The 21,104-nt window shown below is 42.6% G+C and overlaps 6 protein-coding genes across 8 annotated transcripts; all 6 read left to right on the top strand.

Annotated features, from left to right (window-relative positions):
- Positions 1-70: 70 nt before the first annotated feature.
- LOC107219334 (farnesol dehydrogenase) lies at positions 71-16,932 on the top strand. The gene is made up of 6 exons (XM_015657531.2): positions 71-82; positions 15,634-15,953; positions 16,035-16,161; positions 16,256-16,388; positions 16,537-16,692; positions 16,798-16,932. The coding sequence occupies exons 2-6, from the start codon at positions 15,653-15,655 to the stop codon at positions 16,837-16,839; spliced, it is 759 nt and encodes a 252-aa protein (XP_015513017.1). The 5' UTR covers positions 71-82; positions 15,634-15,652; the 3' UTR covers positions 16,840-16,932.
- On the top strand, positions 4,575-5,973 carry LOC107219327 (farnesol dehydrogenase). The gene is made up of 5 exons (XM_015657524.2): positions 4,575-4,914; positions 4,982-5,108; positions 5,320-5,458; positions 5,527-5,676; positions 5,823-5,973. The coding sequence occupies exons 1-5, from the start codon at positions 4,614-4,616 to the stop codon at positions 5,877-5,879; spliced, it is 774 nt and encodes a 257-aa protein (XP_015513010.1). The 5' UTR covers positions 4,575-4,613; the 3' UTR covers positions 5,880-5,973.
- LOC107219326 (farnesol dehydrogenase) lies at positions 6,715-10,884 on the top strand. Of its 3 annotated transcripts, none has more exons than XM_046744159.1 (5): positions 6,715-7,055; positions 9,820-9,946; positions 10,246-10,384; positions 10,453-10,602; positions 10,781-10,884. In XM_046744159.1, the coding sequence occupies exons 1-5, from the start codon at positions 6,755-6,757 to the stop codon at positions 10,820-10,822; spliced, it is 759 nt and encodes a 252-aa protein (XP_046600115.1). In that variant the 5' UTR covers positions 6,715-6,754; the 3' UTR covers positions 10,823-10,884. The 3 variants fall into 3 exon arrangements, with proteins under 3 accessions (XP_046600115.1, XP_015513009.2, XP_015513015.1); XM_015657523.2 differs by lacking the exons at positions 9,820-9,946; positions 10,246-10,384; positions 10,453-10,602; positions 10,781-10,884 and adding exons at positions 7,143-7,269; positions 7,495-7,633; positions 7,711-7,860; positions 8,034-8,179 and having other exon boundaries at positions 6,718-7,055; XM_015657529.2 differs by lacking the exon at positions 6,715-7,055 and adding an exon at positions 9,193-9,735.
- Positions 11,853-13,383, top strand: LOC107219331 (farnesol dehydrogenase). Its single transcript, XM_015657527.2, has 5 exons — positions 11,853-12,228; positions 12,314-12,440; positions 12,524-12,653; positions 12,808-12,957; positions 13,087-13,383. The coding sequence occupies exons 1-5, from the start codon at positions 11,868-11,870 to the stop codon at positions 13,126-13,128; spliced, it is 810 nt and encodes a 269-aa protein (XP_015513013.1). The 5' UTR covers positions 11,853-11,867; the 3' UTR covers positions 13,129-13,383.
- Positions 13,612-14,903, top strand: LOC107219333 (farnesol dehydrogenase). Its single transcript, XM_015657530.2, has 5 exons — positions 13,612-14,004; positions 14,087-14,213; positions 14,325-14,451; positions 14,560-14,709; positions 14,799-14,903. The coding sequence occupies exons 1-5, from the start codon at positions 13,704-13,706 to the stop codon at positions 14,841-14,843; spliced, it is 750 nt and encodes a 249-aa protein (XP_015513016.2). The 5' UTR covers positions 13,612-13,703; the 3' UTR covers positions 14,844-14,903.
- A 1,257-nt stretch (positions 16,933-18,189) lies between the features above and the next one.
- On the top strand, positions 18,190-19,718 carry LOC124295189 (farnesol dehydrogenase-like). Its single transcript, XM_046744161.1, has 5 exons — positions 18,190-18,760; positions 18,834-18,960; positions 19,100-19,232; positions 19,334-19,486; positions 19,581-19,718. The coding sequence occupies exons 1-5, from the start codon at positions 18,460-18,462 to the stop codon at positions 19,620-19,622; spliced, it is 756 nt and encodes a 251-aa protein (XP_046600117.1). The 5' UTR covers positions 18,190-18,459; the 3' UTR covers positions 19,623-19,718.
- The last annotated feature ends 1,386 nt before the right edge of the window (positions 19,719-21,104 follow it).

The following is a 21,104-nucleotide window of genomic DNA, read 5'->3' on the forward strand; positions in this document are numbered from 1 at the left end:
CTAATTCGAAACTCTCGGCATCTTTGATTCACAGACGTTGCTGAATCATGGGGGAGAGGAAACGCAAGCCGTCCTCTTCCGAGTTCAGTGTTGCGGGAAAGCGTTTAATCAAGGGATCCGAAGTTGGTACACGAGGTACCTTATACTCGGCAACATCTCCGGACCTCTCGACTCGTAAATTTAACCCACCTTTGTAACAGTTCTGCGTTTTCCACACCCTGTAGATCCAGGGTAGATATGCCGGATACATGGATCGGCGGCGGGTCACCGTTGGCCTAGTTATATAACCCACACATAGTAGGTACGAGGGCTGTTTACATTACCATCTCATCCGCAAAGAGATTGGCATTGTTGTCCAAGTCGATATGGGGGTGATTCCCCGGACGGCATTGAGGCCGGAGAGACAGGGACTACAAGGTGAATAAGAATAAGAGAAGAAGAAGGAGTAGAAAAAGGAAGAGGAAAAGTTTGGCAAATATTTTACTCCTACGGAAAAGTCGTGCCTTCGAGGATGTTCGACTTTCCGAATCACACCTGCAGGCAGATCCATCGAGACGTATTGCGCCTTACACCTGTTCCAAACTCTTGAAGATTTTCACTCTCTGGCCGTTACCAAGAAGCGAGAGACGAAGATTCGATCCGAAGAGAAAAAGAACGAACAGAAATTGAATCCAACCAGTAGCTGATGTATTTTCTTTTTCCTTGCTTCTACTGTTTCTTTTTAAAAATGTCTCGTAACGTCTTCTTTCTCCGCATCGGTAGGACGAGCGGAAAACTAGCGTCAAAGATTTATAAAACGAGGCTTCCTCTTCTTTCCTCCCTCTCGCGTCTCTCGTCGTTTTCACTTTCTTAACCGCGTTGAAAAAGTCAGCCGATCAGTTTCTTGCGGTGATTTTTTTGCGTCGTCGGTGACAATACCACCTTCCCGACTCTCGGTACAAGAATATGTTATTCAAGATAAAACTCCACCCCTAACGTATCAACGTATCTACATTTAAACCTCCCTATGATGACCTCCGTCCCACGCAAACCGCACCACGTGTCTATAGATCCAGTGTCGACGTATATTCGTCGTCGGTTTTTTCGTCTTCCACCATAAGCTCCTCGTGTCGAACTGCCTCCGGGGAAAATCCCGGGTCTTCTCAAGATTCTGGATATCGCACGAAGTGGGTGAGTTAAACCTTTTTTCCTTCGCGCTGGCTGTGCGAGAGCTTTCGGTATAAACTGATCACCGTTTCAGGATCTGTATACGATGCTGGAAAATGTGCTTTCGCAAACTTTATTCTCTTATTGTTTTTCCATCCTTCCGGATTACCCGTCGTTTTGCCGAGAGTCAACATGTCCCGCAATTTCTACATTAATCATCCCCTCGCTTAGGCGCAGACACAACTGGAATTGGGACACTCACCGAGCATCCTGCAGAACCGACACTGTGAGGGACGTAATACTTTGTTAACCCGGGGGGGGGGGGGGGGGGGGGGGGAATCGCCTCTTGTCCTCGGGTTCCAATCACGGAATTAATCCCACCTAAATTTCAGCGCCCCAAGGAGAGATTCCGGCTGGGTTGCAAGGAAACCGGGCGCAGAGCTTGCGCGATTAGTCTTCGAGGTATGAACCAGCCACGAACCAATAGGTATAATAACGCAAAAGTAGATGATTATAACAGGTTGACGAATTCTTCCGGTTATACAACAATCAGCGGGTGACTGATTAATCGCGGATTCGGTTGGTCGCCATATTCGCTGTCTCTCTTTATCTCTCGACAATTTGATGGAGAGGGGTTTTTGTCATGACGGTACGGATAATAAAGATGAGGAGAAAAGCCGAAGGTGGAAAGTGGAGCCGGAGAGGATGGAAATTGATGAAAATTATCGCGTGCCAATTATGACCGACAGTCTATTGTGCGGAATTAATTGAAATTAATTGATTTCACGTCAATCTTACACCTCGTTGGGTATATCTGATACGTTAGGTATGGGTATAGTACTCTCTCTCTCCACGGATGCGATTCGTTGATGACGATAAAATTCTGTTTTTTTCCGACACGCCGACAGCGATATTACAAAACTATCATGTACGTGCATCCCAGAAAAGCAAACCCAAAGAACTTTGCGAAACGAAACTTTCTACCAAGTCTATTAATCATCCCTCGCATGGTCGGATTTAATTTTTTTATAAATATACATGATCCGTTTCTCCAGTCTTTTTCCAACGGCGAAAGAACATTTCAGCATTTTGTTTCCCTGTTTTCACTTTCAAGAAATCATCCGGATGAGGGATGAAGAATTTTCACCGACGAGAAATGCTGGAAGGGGGACGACGATACCGGTGGGGAGGAGAAAAGCAGGAAAGAAGATAAAAGTCAAAGACAAATATAGTTGTCGTCTACGTTGGGCTAGGCTATTTGCAAGCTGTCGCTTTGGGGATTTGAAGACTCGAAGGGGCGAACATTTTGCGAGACATTCATTCAGGCTTTTGGCTACATGTAACGTATCAAGAATTTGGCGAACCACCAGCTACGCCTTACATTATATTATCTACCTATGTAGCGTACATCTTCGAATATATTACTCATTCCTTGATAAGAATTTTTCATCCGTAGAACCGGCGCATCGAAAAAGTGTGTAGAAAAATCATCTTTCGAATAAAATTCACAGAGTCCTCTGTTTGGTCTTTGAAATGTTACGGTCTTTAATTAAATTTTATTATACATGCAGCTCGTTGTCGAGTGGATGGCGCCTACCTCAATTTTTTCCACTTCGCTCGGGGTTCGCACTCCCAAATTCTAATCAGCGATAATCTGATGAGCGTTTCCGAGCGTAGGAAAACCGCGGGTTTACGTGCGGAATAGAATTCGATTAAACAGCAAACAAGGTTAGACCCTCGTAGGATTCTGATCGAAATATATTCTGTTTTAAATTCACTGGTTCGTGGATGGGTGTCGTTAAAATCAATCACTCGTCCTGTTTTCCTTAGACAATCGCTGTAGAGGAGCCGAATCGTCTCAGCATTGCAATCGGTAATTCGTACACACAGATGTTTGCAAATGGAAATTGCTTTGCCAATATTTGTGATCGCGGAAGAAGATGAAAAGGACAAGCCCGAGTTAGAAAGTTTCGCGAAGCGCAGTCGCGCGACGTCAATGAAAACGTGTTTCCTCCTTAACGCCACAATAGTTCAATTTACACCGCGTTTCTCGTCTATGTAGGGCACACGTTGAGGTAAACGTTGCCCTGGAGTCTTAGAATAAAACAGTGTGTCTGGAATTAGACGAATCGGTAAAAATAGAGACGGTCAGTATTTTTGACCGAGGCAAAAAAAAGTCTCGGAAAAAACTGAATCGTTCTGTTTCTTCCTTTCACGTTTTCCAATTACGAAAGTCGAGTTTGAGGATAAATGTTTCGGTTACCACTTTTTAAGAGTTGGTGAAATCCGGTTCTGATACGACGGATCGGAGAAGCAGAAGCGGGGATGCAGGGATGAAAGTGTTAGATGAAAAGCTGAAAAACGAAAGGAAAAAGGAACTGCACAGCTGGGACGTCGACGTGAAAGAAAACTAGCACCCGAGAGCTGTGGTAATTGGTTTCTCGAAGTGCGGAGATGTTGACGAGTTTAAATTTGCTCTAAAAGTACGACGTCGCGGTGCAGTGGCAGGAGACGGTGAATTCGACGTGTACCGAGGTCGAGAATTAATATATACCTATCCTATAAGCGATGGATAACCTGAAATTCAATCCCTTAAGGGGGAATTCAATTATCGGCGAAAAGCAAAGTCGCACTTTTCCCACCCCCCGCATTCTTATACTTTACACGACCAAACATATTTGAAAAGATTTCGCGAGTTCGATCCCTCGGGGGGCAAACCGCGGTGACGCTTTTCGAATCTCTTTACTGATAAGGGATCCCTGTTTCTTCAATTTCCCCACATTCCTCATGTTGTTCGTATTTCTTACAAACTGTAAAGAGAACGGTTCGAAAATTTATGAATTGTATATATTTCTTTAAGTGTTTGCTGCGGATAATTGAGAATTACCTGATTCTAGCTGATTCTAACTGACTTGAGATATTTTAGATAATTGATTCTGGTTACACAGCGAAACAGGCAGGACAAATGATAGTTTTGACTCCTTGTTGGTTCGTTATTTTCTGGAGGATAGACATTATGTGTATATCCTCTTCCACTCAAAGAGTCTTGAGTTTTCGACTCATCACTCGTGGTATTGGCTTAACCAGCTTATCGAGGACTGTAGTTTTTCTTTCCTTAAACATCGTATATTATTGACCACGCATGATTTCCTGCTCATTATTAAGTTACTCGCTCCTCTGCTACTTAGAACATCGAAACCCAAGGCCCTTGGGACCTCCGAGGTGCCGGTGAGTCTAGACACTTGACTCGAATCGTTCGATCGATACTTTTTATCGCATGTCACGCTAGTAATTACCTGTTTGAAGTACCGGGTTCTAAGAATAGTGTTACGATAAACAGAACGGCCACATTCACGCCCAAATCGGTATGATCTTATCTTGACGTGACGGGTAAATACACTGCGGTTTCTCGTGCAATCGATTGGGTGGGCAGGTCGTTTTCAGTCCCCTTCAACACTCGAAAAGCAATGGATCGTTGGGCCGGAAAAGTCGCCGTGGTAACTGGAGCGAGCTCAGGAATCGGCGCCGCGATTGTCGAGGGCCTCGTCGAGGCCGGAGTTCAGGTCGTGGGACTGGCGAGGCGTTTGGAAAAGCTGCAAGCTTTGGCGGCGAGCCTCGAAGGGACTCCGGGGAAGCTTTACCCGAGAAAGTGCGACGTCCAGAAGGAAGAAGAGCTGCTGGATGCCTTCAAGTGGGTTAAGGCTGAGCTCGGGGGCGTCGACATCCTCGTCAACAACGCCGGTGTTAGTAAATATAAGAAACTCATAGGTGAGCTACTACGGAAGCACCCATGTTTCAGGATCGTCCTTTCGATCAACTTTCTGCGTGCTTTCAGAGGAAGACGTCCATTCCCTTCGTAATATTCTTGAAGTGAACGTACTCGCCATGGCCATATCTATTCGAGAGGCCGTCGCTTCAATGAAGAGCCGGAATGTTGAAGGTTACATAATCAACATCAACAGGTAACAGTTCTCGAGTTTCTCTGCTCTTCGACAGTTAATTAGAATTGTGGAAGATATTTCTGCGTTGTTTCTCCTCCGATTTACTCGTCAATATCTGGTCGGACATAATGCTGACAATTGGATTTCGTGGTTTATAAGACCTTCTATGCTCTACCCATGACACAGTGTCTTCAATAGTAATTAAATCGTCATTAGAAATATTTCTACACAGTATCCTGGGGCACGCATCTTCCCCGCGAACCAATTATCCAACGAGTATTTACGCGCCTAGTAAATATGCCGTCACCGCACTAACCGAAACTGTACGAAAGGAGCTCGCCGCTGACCCAACGAATAAAATCAAAATAACGGTATGAGGTTTTCCATATTTTTATACGGTTTTACTTCGCCGACGCGTTCAATTTTGAGACATTTCCAGAGCATCAGTCCCGGGTTGGTTAAGACAGACATCATGCAGGCGTCAGGCGTCCCAAATGCTGATAAGTACTTCGAAGCAGCCGCCCACCTTGAACCCAAGAACATTGCCGACGCTATGCTATACGTTCTGGGAACTCGAAGTATTGTTCAGGTTCGTACATCACATGTTGTCAATTTTGCAATCAATCACTCAAATTCACAATGGACCAAAAAAGTGTCATGAAACTTGATAATTAGTGATGTGATCTTGAATGTTTTTTGCCAACATTGATTGTGTGCTGTCTTTCGGAAATACAGGTGACAGAATTGACGATCTGTCCCGCTGCTAAACATCTTTCGACAAAATCGGGCTAGGTATGCAAAACCATTAACTAAACGTTATATAATATTGTGCCATGAATTGTAAGCTATTCTCGATAATTCAAAGAATAAAACTGGTTGAAACTTATTTGAGTTCTTATTTTCATCTTTATGTCATATGCAAAATGAGGTGACTGGAGTTAGAGCACACAGAAAATATGTCTTCCAGGGATGAAAAAAAATATATTCGGGGTCTATGATAAGACATGATAGGTGTAATTTATTGATCCCACCTCATCTGCACTGAGAGACAGGAGTTCACCAGCAATACTCGAAGGGCCATGAATCATTGATCCGAAAAAGCAATCATCGTGATTGAGGCAAGTGCAGTAATCGGTGCCATAATCTTGAAAACTCTGGTAGAGGCGATTGTTCTGTCACTAAAATTATCAAAACGTTTGAAGAGGTTAGAAGAATTGTTAGTAGGAATGGGTGGAGTTGAGGATTAACTTGACATATGTGGTTGTGTGACACCGAAAATTAGGCTGTGATTCTGAGTGCGTTGGATCAAACTGATAGCACGATATGCTTTAATGATGTACTGAAAAAATGACGCACAAAGATCGGAAGGCAGAAGAATCAGGGCTGCAAGCATGTGAAATCTGATCCATACAATTTGTTGACTTGATGTGAATCGTTGGATCGATATTTTTGTCAAACATCACGCTTGCGATTGCCTGCTTCAAGTGCCGGACCATAGACTGCACATCGTTAGAGATCAGAAAAGTGGCATGGAAAATGAGACAACCGTCTTTACGCCCGAAGCGGTGTAATCTTATCTCCACGTCACGGGCAGATAAATCAGGGTTCCACGTTCGATCGAATAGGTGGGCAAATCATTTGCAGTCATCTTCAACGCTCGAACAGCCATGGATCGTTGGGCCGGGAAAGTCGCCGTTGTAACTGGAGCGAGCTCAGGAATCGGCGCCGCGATTGTCGAGGGCCTCGTCGAGGCCGGAGTTCAGGTCGTGGGACTGGCGAGGCGTTTGGAAAAGCTGGAAGCTTTGGCGGCGAGCTTCGAAGGGACTCCGGGGAAGCTTTACCCGAGAAAGTGCGACGTCCGGAAGGAAGAAGAGCTGCTGGATGCCTTCAAGTGGGTTAAGGCCGAGCTCGGGGGCGTCGACATCCTCGTGAACAACGCCGGTATCTCTAATTCCAAGCAAATCATCGGTGAGCCATTGCGGAAGAAGCACCTGTTATCACGGTACAAGAAATCGTCAGACTCTTTCCCTTTTCTCACCTACCGCATTGTTTCAGACGACAATGTCGATTCCTTCCGCGGTATTCTCGAAGTGAATGTACTCGCCATGGCCATAGCCATTAGAGAAGCCGTCGCTTCGATGAAGAGCCGTGACGTCGAAGGTTACATCGTCAACATCAATAGGTAACCATTCTCCCCGTTTATGGCTCTTTCATTGTTATCAAGAATTGTAGAGAATTTTATCGCTCTTCCAACTCAGATTCACCAGCCAATATCACGTTAAACACAAGCCTGGTTCAGAAATGGTTTTCGAGAATTGAACTTACAATTTTCTTCTTTGCACGTACGAATGTATTTACTATCTGGTAACCTGAGTATCTCGTCATTAGAACTATTTTTGTTACTCAGTATCCGTGGTCACCCGGGATCCCCGAACCCCAATTTTCCAACGAGCATGTACATACCTAGTAAATACGCCGTTACTGCACTGACTGCGACCGTGCGACAAGAACTCGCCGCTGATCCCAACAACAAGATTAAAATAACAGTATGGAATATTTTAGATTCTCGTATGTTTTTATTTCTCACATTTACGCAATTATAATTACGGAATTATCCTTCCAGAGCATCAGTCCCGGGTTCACTAAGACGGATATCGTTCACGCGTCAAACGTCCCGAATGCTGATAATTTCTTCGAATCAATTCCCCACCTTGATTCTAAGGACATTGCTAATGCTACGCTGTACGTTCTGGGAACTCGGAATGTTGTCCAGGTCTGTGAATTGCTTATTTCAAAGTTCGTCGTTATTTTTAAAATTTACAGTCAACCGACAAGGTACCATTGAAGTTGATAAGCAATCGTGCAAACTTAAACCGGTCTTTTTATGCTCACAATCTTGAATGTTCTTATTCATCACCGAATTGATCTTGTTCTTTGAAAATACAGGTGACAGAATTGACGGTACGTCCCACTGGTCAACTTCTTGATTAGCATTGTGTCCGATATGCAGATCATCGATTAAATCTATAGAATCGTATCATACATTGTAAGCTGTTCTCGAAAATATAAAGATTACAAATGATTGAAACTGATCTGAACTTTTCATTTTTTTTCACCCTGCAAATCCTGCAAAACAATTATTGAAACTTTGAAAGTGTCACACAAATGAAATGAAAATTTTGCACATGGCAAATGATTTTTTTTTACCAGATAACGTCGATGCGCACCGCAAGGACCCCTAATTGTATGCAATTCAGGGTATACATACACTCTGAGTATTCAGCATTCTTTCAATTGAAACTAAGTAGTAGCTAATCACCCAATAACAAAAAATATTGCACTGGTCTCTGTTTTTCATTTTCTTCAATCGTGTCGCCATATTCTAGCTTGTTTCTTGGTTCGGTGAAATGAAAATTGGCAGTCAATTCAGCGAATTTCTTCTTCCATTGTCATTGCAAAGTAAGTACAAAGGCTATCACGAGCTTGTTCCTTAATAAGTTCAGATATGTGGTTAAGTGAGAGCACGGTATTGATACATACATGAGTTAAGCTCACCTGATGTAAGTAAAACATTCAGGTCCATCATTAAGTGTAACGTATTGAACGCACTCTGCCTGTAACGAGTTGAAGCACCGGAAATGTGATTGCTGCTTCTGCAAGCTTCAAGGCACGAAGTGAAATTGATATTTGACCCGGTAAAGTCACCCTCGTAATCCTGGGCGAGTGCAGGACTCAGCGGTATGATTGCTGAGGCTTTCATCAAGGCAAGTGTCCTGGTAGTCGGATTGACCAAATATTTGGGGAGATTAGAAGAATTCTCAAGGAGCTTTGGTGGAGCTAAGGGTAAACCTTGGTGGCAGGCAGCGTGACGTCAAAAACGAAGCAGAGCTTTGGAGTGTATTTCAATTAAATAATTAATTAAATAAAAATTATCCAGACGAGTCGGCTCTCTCGTAAACGAACAATATTTAGTCGAACTCGACACAACTCTCTGTTACATGTGCAAACGTTATCTAATCCGAAGTCATGATAAAAAAGATTGCAATTCAGAGAGATTAGGACTGTAAGCATATCAAATCTAATCCACAAAATTTGCCGACTTTACGCGAATCGTTCGATCGATACTTCCTATCGTGCCTCACAGTTTATACGATTACCTGTTTCAAGTATCGGACTGTAAACTGCATACCTTTAGAGAACGGAAAAGTGTTACTGCAAATGAGAGCGACAGTCATCCCCAAAACCGTACAATCTTATCTTGGCGCAACGGGTAGATACACTGCGGTTTCTCGTGCAATCGATTGAGTGGGCGGATCGTTTTCAATCACCTTCAACACTCGAAAAGCCATGGATCGTTGGGCCGGAAAAGTCGCCGTGGTAACTGGAGCGAGCTCAGGAATCGGTGCCGCGATTGTCGAGGGCCTCGTCGAGGCCGGAGTTCAGGTCGTAGGACTGGCGAGGCGTTTGGAAAAGCTGCAAGCTTTGGCGGCGAGTCTCGAAGGGACTCCGGGGAAGCTTTACCCGAGAAAGTGCGACGTCCGGAAGGAAGAAGAGCTGCTGGATGCCTTCAAATGGGTGAAGGCCGAGCTCGGGGGCGTCGACATTCTCGTGAACAACGCCGGTATCTCTAATTCCAAAAAAATCATAGGTAAGCCACTCTGGAAGAAGCGCCAATTTTCGTTGTAAGGGAATTCGTCAGACTCGTATCGTTTCACTCACTGCATTCTTTCAGACGCTGACGTCGATTCCCTTCGCAGTATTCTTGAAGTGAATGTACTCGCTATGGCCATAGCCACCAGAGAAGCCGTCGCTTCGATGAAGAGCCGTGACGTCGAAGGTTACATCGTCAACATCAATAGGTATAACCATCCACGCCGTTTATTCTTCTTGAATCATTGATAGGAATTCTAGAAAATTTTCTTGGCGTTTTACAGAGGATTTACTTGACGATGCTCCAGTAAATAAAATTCAGGGTCACAATTGAATTCCACAATTTATAACTTTGGCCAAATAAGTGTGTCTATCTCAAATGGCCAAATGGATTTACGAATCTGAATGTTCAACGCTTGGTACTTTCTTCGAATTTTCTTCCTTGGACATAATTTTGTTCAACATTTGATGAGATCGAAATCTTATGATTGAAACTATTTTTGCACAGCGTTACCGGGCACATAATTCCCACCTTCGATGGTTTTGCATCAAGTATATACGTACCCAGTAAACACGCCGTCACTGCGCTGACTGAAACGGTCCGAATGGAGCTCGCCACCGACCCCAAGAATAAAATAAAAATAACGGTATGAGGGTTATTAGATTTTTGTACTAATTCACCTGGCAGATTTGTGGAGTTTTAGCATCCTTTCAGAGCATCAGTCCTGGATTCGTTGAGACGGATATTATGCAAGCGGGAGATTTTCCCAATGCTGATAAGTTCTTCCAATCAACCCCCCACCTTGATGTCAAGGATGTGGTTAACGCCGTATCTTACGTTCTGGGAACCCGAAATATTGTTCAGGTCTGTAAATCATTCGTTATTAGATTCGCGAATAATTTTTCAAATTATGCAGCTGACCGATAAAGTTCCGTAAAAGTTGATATACTGAGCTGTAAGTCTCGAACTAGTATTTTTATACCTAAGACTCTTGAATGTCTTTTGCCATTATTTAATTGTAAATTTTGTTTCATACCAATAGGTGACAGAAATCATTATTCGCCCTGGTGGCGAATCGACTTAGGTGCAATCCTTCCATGAAATGTTTAATATTGTATCATCGATTATAAATTGTCTTCTCAACTATTTTGAGTCACTTTTTAATATGGATCCTGTGATACTCGTTCTTAGATATCGAACAGAAAGGAAAACATCGAATGAGTAGTCCAATGATAGCTACAACTGCGATCAGACTCACAGTCTGCTGGCTAAAAATCTCCTAATAACAGTTTTGTCATGACGAATCCATGCTTTATTAGTTTCTTGGAGCTATGGATATCCACACCGGTTGTTTGATCCTTGCGCAGCCTCGTAGCAATCTAATCATCGTTAACATTTTGCGTAACATATTGCGTTCAATTTTCCAGACAAGTTATCTAATTTTCTGGAATTGGATTCAGTCGAATAATAATCCACGTTATCTTATCATAGAGGAATAACTTTTTCATTAGGTAAGTATTGTTGATAGAATTCGGTACTTGAAACCGCGACGATTAAAGTAGGTACGTGTGTTTGCCGAGTGGACAGTACGAAATTCGTTTATTTTGATTAACTTTAGACTGAAAATATTTGATGAACCTAAAATGATAATTGTGATTGTGGGTTAGCAGACCACCTGACGTTTTACAGCGGGTATATTTCTATAGATGCAACTGTATTAGAATCTCTTGTATTGGCAACTTTTGCGAACATACGATGTCGATACTATTATTGGAAGTACCGAAATAATTATCTTGTCGAATTGTCAAATGATTCCTGCACAGAATCAGATCATGATACGTCATGATCGACATGAACGAGCATTCCCAATCAGAAAAGTTATTTCAACGACCCTCCACACCTTCAGCCAAAAATAATAGCTAAAACAATGATGTATATTCGCGAAAACAGAAAAAAGATTAGCAGGTTGATACGCCTCCTAAGCATTCGGTGGAGTACGTTCCTTCGTCGCAGCATGATGTAATATTTTGGACCACTTTAAATCTACCAATCAAGTAATCAAGAGCAGCGAGCTTGTAAATGTGAGTGTAACGAAGACCGGACGCAACAGTGCGCGTCACTGAACGTAAATGATATTTAAAGAGTGGCGATATACTCAGAGGCGTATCAGTCTGATTGTCGCTCGAAATATGGATCGTTGGGTGAATAAAGTTGCTGTTGTAACGGGTGCGAGTTCAGGAATCGGTGCAGCAATTGCGGAAGCCTTTCTAAAAGAAGGTCTCATCGTCGTTGGCGTTGCCAGAAGGTTAGAGAACCTCGAAGCGTTATCGGTAAGCAATCAGGAAGCAAAAGGGAAGTTCTATGCGAGGCAGTGTGACATAACCAATACCGAGGAACTTCTCAAGACTTTGAAGTGGGTCGATAACGAATTAGGAGGCATTGATATCCTTGTCAATAACGCCGCCATATGGAGCGTCAAACGTGTTATAGGTGAGAAGATGAGGTAAAGAAACGTCAAGCTCTGAATCATCAATTTATTGCCTGTTTCCCATTCCTTGTTTTCTTCTTTTTCCAGATGGCAACGTTGAAGAGTTCCGGAAGCTACTCGACCTCAACGTCTTGGCAACTGCAGTTTGCGTTCGGGAAGCCGTGGATTCCATGCAGAGGCGTAACGTCGCCGGTCACATCATCAATATAAACAGGTGATCAATGACAAGTCACCGTGATACCTTCGTATCCATCGATTACTGATTGTAGAAAAAAAACATGTTTTATGTGTCTATAGCATGGACGGACACTGGCTTCCTTTTATGGGAAATGCGAGTCTGTATCCAGCGACTAAATTCGCGATCACAATAATGACCGAGACGGTGAGACGAGAGCTCGCAGTTGCGAATAGCAGGATAAAAATCACGGTGAGAGGGCTTACAGAACACGAAATAATCCAGAATGGTTCTTGGCTCGAAAATGCCGATTGAATCGATGACGTGTAGTTTTTACATCATCGTTACTACTAAGTTTGAAAGGTGCGGTAGATGGTGGCTGGTAGTTATCATTTTTTTTTCTCAGAGCGTCAGTCCAGGATTCGTGAAGACGGACATCATGCGGGCATCTGGAGTCCCCAACCCCGAACATTTTCTAGACAATATTCCTCATCTTCAGCCAAAAAGTATAGCTGATGGTGTTCTCTACGTTTTGGGTACACCAGAGGATGTTCAGGTTGATCATTTTTGCCGTATAATATTTTCTTCGGCATTTTCACATTTTCATGTAAACTCGTATAGTCGACAACGACTTCAACCCAATTTTATTAACAGTATGTTTATGGAATTTTTTTTTTCTACTTAGGTGACGGAATTGTCGATACGTCCAGTCGGTGAAAATGCATAAGAAGTGCAACCAAGATGCAGACGGATACATGCACACATTCTCTGAAAGCTCTCGGCATCGCTGTTCAACAATAAGTGTGGTCCTTTCACAATTTAAATAATGTGATATTGTAATCAATGTGTATCTACCTATGTACGTGGGTGATCATAGGATCCCCAGGTAGTTAGGATTAGTTCTGCGGAGTTTTACTTCGTTTCATTGATCACATGATGCATATGACCTTAAAAAATAATATTTCACATGTAAGAACTGTTATAGTTTTTGTATTATTCACCTGTGCCGTTAGATGAAAATCCTTTCCTTGTTTAATCTGTCAAATCATCAGATTTCATTTCGCTACAAGAGCACGACCCCATATTTGGTATTCCTTGAAATCAACCAATCAAATAACCAAGCATACAAACAAGACTACGGAGATGAGTTTTAAAGGGGATCAGAGATTATCAGAAAATTATCAATGTATAAAAATTATGCAAGTAATGGATCGTATTACGTCAATCACTTTGTACTGTAAATATTCACACATTAGTGACGAACAGCAAAGCGTTAGTAGCAGTCCGTTCATTGCTAGAAACATGGATCGTTGGGTTGGTAAAATTGCCGTCGTGACCGGTGCAAGTTCGGGAATTGGTGCTGCGATTGCCGAGGCACTCGTAAAGGAGGGCATAATCGTCGTTGGAGTTGCCAGGAGGTTGGATAATCTGAAGGCATTGTCGACAAGTCTCAAAGGAGCCAAAGGGAAACTTTACGCGAAGCAATGCGACGTTACCAAAGAGGATGAGCTTTTGGGTACCTTTGAGTGGGTCAATACCGAATTGGGAGGCATCGATATTCTTGTCAACAACGCTGGCGTCTGGAGTACCAACCGAGTCATAGGTGAGCGGATAAACGGAAGCAAATTAGTAATTGGTATTTGAATTATATTGTTTGTCATTTGTTCGCTTAATATTCTTTACAGACGGTAACATTAAAGAGTTTCGAAAGCTGCTCGATCTCAACGTCTTGGCAAGTGCCGTGTCTCTTCAGAAAGCCGTGGCTTCCATGCAGAGGCGTAACGTAGCCGGTCACATCATCAATATTAACAGGTGTTCGATTAATTATGATACATTTATGTCCGACAGTATGCATACGTTTACTATTCAAAGTGCCCTGTTCTGTAAAATTTGTATGTTTTTGACGTTTCTATTCCACCGCAGTGTTGCTGGACATTGGCTTCCCGGTCAAGCTTCAAGTTTGTACCCGGCAACTAAACATGCAATTACGACAATAACCGAGACTGTGAGACGGGAGCTCTCGCTCGCGAATAGCAAGATAAAAATAACGGTAAAAAGACACGGGGGTCCGACAACACTTGAGCATTGTTCACCGCTTAATCTAATATGCAGATAAATTTTCTGAATCATCAATACGACATAAAAATAATTCGTTTAGAGCGTCAGTCCCGGATTCGTCAAAACGGACATCATGCGGGCTTCTGGTGTCGCTAATCACGAACAATTCTTCGACAATCTTCCTCATCTTCAGCCGAAAAGTGTAGTAGATGCAGTTCTTTACATTTTGGGTACCCCGGAGGATGTTCAGGTAAATAATTCTTGTCAGATCGCTTGAAAAATTTCTAATAGGTTTCTTTGAAAGTATACAATTGGTTATTTACTTATTTTTCTTGACAGGTAATGGAACTAACGCTTTGTCCAGTTGGTGAAAAGGCTTTTTGAGGGCGAGACACAGAAGTTTTCACAAGCCGATTGTGTACGAATAAAAGTATAATCTACGAATCTGTTTCTTACCCTGTATTTTCAATACCCTCGTGTGTCAATGGCAGCGTCAAAGTTAATACTCCTCCCAATTAAAATAACACGAGAATAATATTTGTCTTATCGTCAGCTGACACGGACGATTGGAATATTACACAGGGGTTCAGTGGCGAAGGCAACATCCATGTCACGCGCCCAAGTTTCCATTCGCACCATTTGTCCTCTACTCTCGGCTCATGTAAAAGTTGTGCATGTGTTGCCGCTCGGCGTGCTCGCGCAGCTTGGAGGTTGCCCTTTCACCGCAAATTCCCCGTAGATTGAACACGAATAAATTTTATGATACGCTTGTTATTGAATTTACGAAAAGAGAGAAAGAGACGTAAAATAACACAAATCGTAGAGTCTGTATTTATAGCTTCATTAGGACCGTAATTGAACAGGCACTGCTGCCCCCCCCCCCCCCCCCTCGCTCCCTTCCTCACTGCCCCCTCCAGCCACAGCGACGTAATAAAGTCGTATTAGTGACACCTATGAGTACAGTCGAGGGTCATTTAGCGATCGTGACAAAACGTAAACAATTTCAACTTACGAGTAGTAATAAGAGGTCAAAAGGGGAACTGGAAATAGTCATTGTATAACCAAGAATTATAAAAACGAACGGTAAAATAAAAACAGATAGGTATCATCGTGAGACTGCAAAAAGATGAGCGTGAGACCTTCAACCGTCAAGACTCACTATCCTTGGCAGCAGTCTGGTTTGAGCTGCAGTCATGGATCGTTGGGTTGGTAAAGTTGCCGTGGTAACCGGTGCTAGTGCTGGGATCGGTGCCGCGATTGCCAAAGCCCTGGTCAAGGAGGGTCTCACTGTTGTTGGATTTGCCAGACGGTTGGAGAGACTGGAAACTTTGTCAGCGAGTCTGATAGGAGCCAAAGGTAAATTTTACGCGAAACAGTGTGACGTCAGCAAGGAAGAGGATCTTCTTGACGCCTTCAAATGGGTGAAGACCGAATTTGGAGGTATCGACGTTCTTGTCAACAATGCCGGTGTCGTCAATGGACGCAAGTTTTTAGGTTTGTGACGCTTGTCTCATCCAGATCGAAGAAAATTGACATCTCTACAATATTCCTTTTTCCGTTTAAATTATTTTCCAGATGACGACGCTGCTTCCTTGCGTAATATGTTGAACGTGAATTTCATGGCTACTGCGATCGGCACCCAGGAGGCGGTGGCTTCGATGCAGAGCCGCAACGTACCGGGTCATATCATCAACATAAACAGGTAACTGGTGCATGGACTCACTCCGTACTTGCCTGAAAAGTTATATGATTCGTGTGAATCCAAAATGCGCCAACAAGCTTATTTCGGTCCACAGTGTGGTTGGACACAAAGTTCCAGACAAAGTGATGAGCTCCAGTGCTTACTGCTCTACGAAATTCGCAGTGACAGCGTTGTGCGAGACTGTGAGGAAGGAAATCGCGACTGCAAAGTCTGACATAAAAATAACGGTAAGATTCAAACCATTTTACGCCAAATGACGAGGACGCAGTCATAGGAATAATTACTTCATCGGGTTGTAGAAAATTTAACATAACTAATGTTCTGCGCCGTGGCTTGTAGAATCGTGTAAGTAAGTAATTTTGTCCTGTAAATCAGAGCCTCAGCCCGGGATTCGTCGCGACCGAAATCATACAACAATCGGGAATGACTGAATCCGCTGCTCTAGAGCTCTACAAAACACTGCCTTGCCTCGAACCTCAGGATGTCGCTAACGCGGTCGTTTATGTTTTGGGAACGCCGAAAAATGTCCAGGTCAGATTTAATTTGCCTTCAGACTTTGCACTTTCAACATCCAATGGAACTTTAACGTGCCTGTTAAATCTTAAAATATTTTTCATTTCTATTTCAAACATGTAGATAACCGAGTTGAAGATTCAACCACTGCACGAGATGTTCTAGGATCGGACCGTCGCAAAAAATTGCCGACGAACTCAAGTACAGTGTAATCGCGTGTAATCTGAGAGCAAAAAAAGTAAAGGTAAATCAATAATATTCGTGAATTATTTCCTACCCTTTCCACTTCACCTCCACGTGCTCTTTATTTACACGAAAAACGAATTGGAAACCATTTTTTACCATTAAATAAGTCAATGTTTTAAACTATCAAGTTTCGCTATTACGACTCATTGCATAAAATTAGTTATCACTAAGTCTTATCGTCGCTACCGAGATAACTGAATACCGATAAGAATTCCTAGTGAGTTTCGTAAAAATGTTCAGGAGATAATATTTCCATACATCTCTGATATTCGAAGCAACATTTGATTTACGTCAAATTTTACAACAATTTACAATATGAGTTGACAAATTGCAGCTGATACGAAGTTCCGTTCAATTGGATAATTGGTCGCGCGCGTGCAGAGTCGTAGTATAATGGCTGGATTTCATTTGTTCAAGGCTCTTGCAGCTATAGAAAACGTGTGGTTACAAATAAGTATTCGCAGTTAATTATTATGCGATATTCAATGCGATATTGCGCTGAATTCCTCCAACATCCGCCTATTTCTGCGTTCTCTGCTTGACACGTGTAAGCATGTAAAGTACAAATTATCAAGTTTGCCGTGACTAATCACCGTTAGAATAAAAACAGCGAAAATACACTGATGAAGTACGCGTTCCGAGCATAACGAATACTGTCGAAAATAAACAAAATTAAAGTAGTTTTACATGGTTTTTATCTCTACCTACTCGTCATTCGCTCAAAGAATCAGCCGTGATGGCCCTAGACCAACTTTCCTCCTCCAAAGCGTCGCTGGTGAAGACAACCAATTAAGTAGCTATTCGTCTAGCTGGGAAATCGGCTGTTTGTGTTCATCGTACACCAACCTTATTCTTGCAATTTCGTTTGATCTTGAACCTTGTGCAGCGTTCAAAATGTATAGAAAATACAATTTACCGCAATGTTTGTAAGAATGAGCAGAATGGGGTTACACATTGCCTGAATTTCAGGCTAGGGATTTTCAAGGTCACTTATCATCACATGTCGTATTTTGAATGTAACCAGGCAATAGGCAAGATAGACATTTAGCCACTCGAGTCACGCAAAGCTCGCTTCGTGCGTGATTGCAAATCGTCGCATCTGACACTCCGATGTTTGTACAATTACTTGGAATACTAATTATCAGCCAATAATCAACATCGGTGTTTTACTTGGGTAAAACAATCGACATATAACGGTATTCATCGACTGCAGTTCAACAAGGAGGTAACTTTTTACACCGCTAATCATAGTCGTAATTTCTCATGACTGTGATATTACTTTAACGAGTCGGGGCGTTGGTAATCCGAGCTAGATGCTAGTGTGACGAATTGCGGCTCAAGGTCAATCATTAAGCACGGTTGAGTTGGTTCGACACCACTTTAGTCTACCTCACGCCACGTTACCTCTCCAACACATCGTTGAAAGTCAATCAGAGCAGTGGAATCTTATCAGTGATCATATATCGCGATATGGAACATGGTATTTAAGCTCGAAATTCTAGCAAAGTGAGCAGTAATCGATAGAAAAATCTTAGAGGCATGGATCGTTGGGTAGGTAAAGTTGCCGTCGTGACCGGCGCAAGTGCTGGAATCGGTGCCGCGATTGCCGAAGCCCTCGTAAAGGAGGGTCTCCTGGTCGTCGGATTTGCCAGGCGGCAGGTGAAATTGGAAGTTTTGGCAAAAAGTTTTCACGGTTTGAAAGGAAAGTTTTACGTAAAACAGTGTGACGTAAGCAACGAAGAAGACCTCGTTGCCGCTTTCAATTGGGTGAAGACTGAACTCGGAGGCATCGACGTCCTCGTCAACAACGCCGGTGTCATAAATTCGCGAAAATTCTTAGGTCAGTGATGCGTTTCCTGGCACATGTGAAAAAATTGAACTCCTCGTGGTTATTTTGTTGAAACAATTTTCAGATGACGATATCCCTTCCTTGCGCAATATGTTGAACGTAAATTTCGTGGCCACTGCGATCGGCACCCAAGAAGCGGTGGCTTCGATGCGGAGCCGGAAAGTACCGGGTCACATCATCAATATAAACAGGTAACCTGTGTGGGATTAAGATTTCACCTTCGATAATCATCGGATAAGGACAATTATTCCAAATACTGTCCATTTGTTCGCCGGAAAATTAATGCCTGTGTTGACGAGGAATACATGACTTGGATTTATTTGTCTGTAGCGTTGCTGGACACGTTACTCCTCCTGTGCCCATGGCCATCAGTGCCTACTGCTCGACCAAATATGCGGTGACAGCATTGACCGAGACGGTGAGGAAAGAACTCGCCGCAGCCAACGCTGAAATCAAAATAACGGTCGGTACTCGTACGAATAATTACTGCCATAATGTATTTTCAAATGTATCTTTTACACATTGTTATTCTGGTAATGTAACTAATCTTTGCACCCAAATCAGAGCCTCAGTCCAGGGTTCGTGGCAACGGAAATTCTACAGAAGGCATCATATGACGCCACTGTTTTGGAAAGGTTCCGACACGTTCCTCACCTCGAACCTAAGGATATTTCCGACGCTGTCGTTTACGTTCTAGGAACCCCGCAAAACGTCCAGGTTAGCATTGACCCAAAAGTTTATATTTTTTAAACTCCCCCCTACGTTGAAGCTCATCGGAGATAATACATTGTTAATTATTTTCTTGAAACAGATAACCGAATTGACCATTCGACCCCTGAACGAGACGATGTAGTAAAACCCAAGCTGCGGATTTGACGAGGAATTCGAAAATGTGCCTAACTATTGTGCTCAGTGTAAGACGATCAATAAAAGTACCTCCGCAATAAAATTTACTATCTAATTGGCAAGATACTTTTCACACTAAATATACAAGTATTCGTATTCACAATTTTTCACATACCTGCAGATTTGCCAGAGAATACAGTCCAGTTAGGAATCGGCAGATCGTAATGATCAGAATAAAACATGCGGTACAATTATCATGCGTAATACGGCTTGAGAATATTTTTCATTTCTTTTGTTCCTTGCTCTTCAATATGCGTAGTATGCTCCAAGTAATAAATGCACGTGATGAATAGTAGTGACCAATCAAAAAATCTTAAAATGTTAAAATGTTTAAATCACGGTGAAAACGATATGTCTGCAAACTTCCGCACATCTGTGCGGCATGCATGATTACCCCCTTGCTTGATAAACGACCTATTGGACTTGGCAAACCAAAGTAGAGTCAATGTAAAGGCCAACTGTTTCGAATGTGATGTCGATCCTGACGAAAAAATAGTGCGCCTCATCGCTTTGAGCCAAGGCCACAACCTCCGTTCTCCACCCTCCTCCGAAGAGTCACCAGTGTAGATATTCAAATACACCAATTCATCTAGTAAGTCCCATTGACACGGACAGTAGCATTGGCTGAAATTAGTATTTACCGGGCAGCGTGCCAATTCTTCCAATCACGTTAATCCTTGAACCCAGTGCCACGTGCGGAATGCTTGAAAGAGGTCATTTACAGCAACGTTTACATGTAGACGGGTGGGGATTTCACTACCTATTTTTCGAACGGGAATCCGTAAGGACGTTCCATGCAGTTACGTAATATTATATTCTGCCTTATACGTTCATACAAGACGCAAGTGTACAACTGACGTATGCGAGAACGCAAAGACAGCCACTTGTATGGTTGAAAATTGTTACGCCCATTACATTCACGTTAGTATGACTGTATTTTACACTAATAACTTACAGTCGTAATGTCTGATGAATGTGAAACGGTTTCGTTGAAACAAAGTTGCTACAAACGCCAGACGCGTGATGATATAAATTGTGGCTCATGGTCAGTCATCAATTGTTAGCAATATCGAGTTCGTTACACGTAACGTTTGCAAACCTCGCTGCTTCAGCGAATCCTCTAGGATGCTACGATCCTCCGGATATTTGAAACCAGTGTTTCTTGTACGTGACGTATTCCATGATTTAAATGGCACTTACGGAATTTACTGCCATCTACGGTAGTTGAGGTGGAAACTTGCACCCCATTTTGTCAGTTTTCCTGATATAATATATTTGTGTTTTAACTTGATGTAAAATAAGTGAAGTAGTTACAGTCTGAAAAATATAAATCTTACATTTTCTCATTTACCTACTTATTATATTATATTTTATTTTATTACATTGACATGTCATTTTTGTTCTATTACGTTTTTGTTTTAAAATGTTA

The sequence above is a fragment of the Neodiprion lecontei genome, chromosome 6 (genome assembly GCF_021901455.1).
Source record: "Neodiprion lecontei isolate iyNeoLeco1 chromosome 6, iyNeoLeco1.1, whole genome shotgun sequence".
Taxonomy (NCBI): Eukaryota; Metazoa; Arthropoda; class Insecta; order Hymenoptera; family Diprionidae; genus Neodiprion; species Neodiprion lecontei.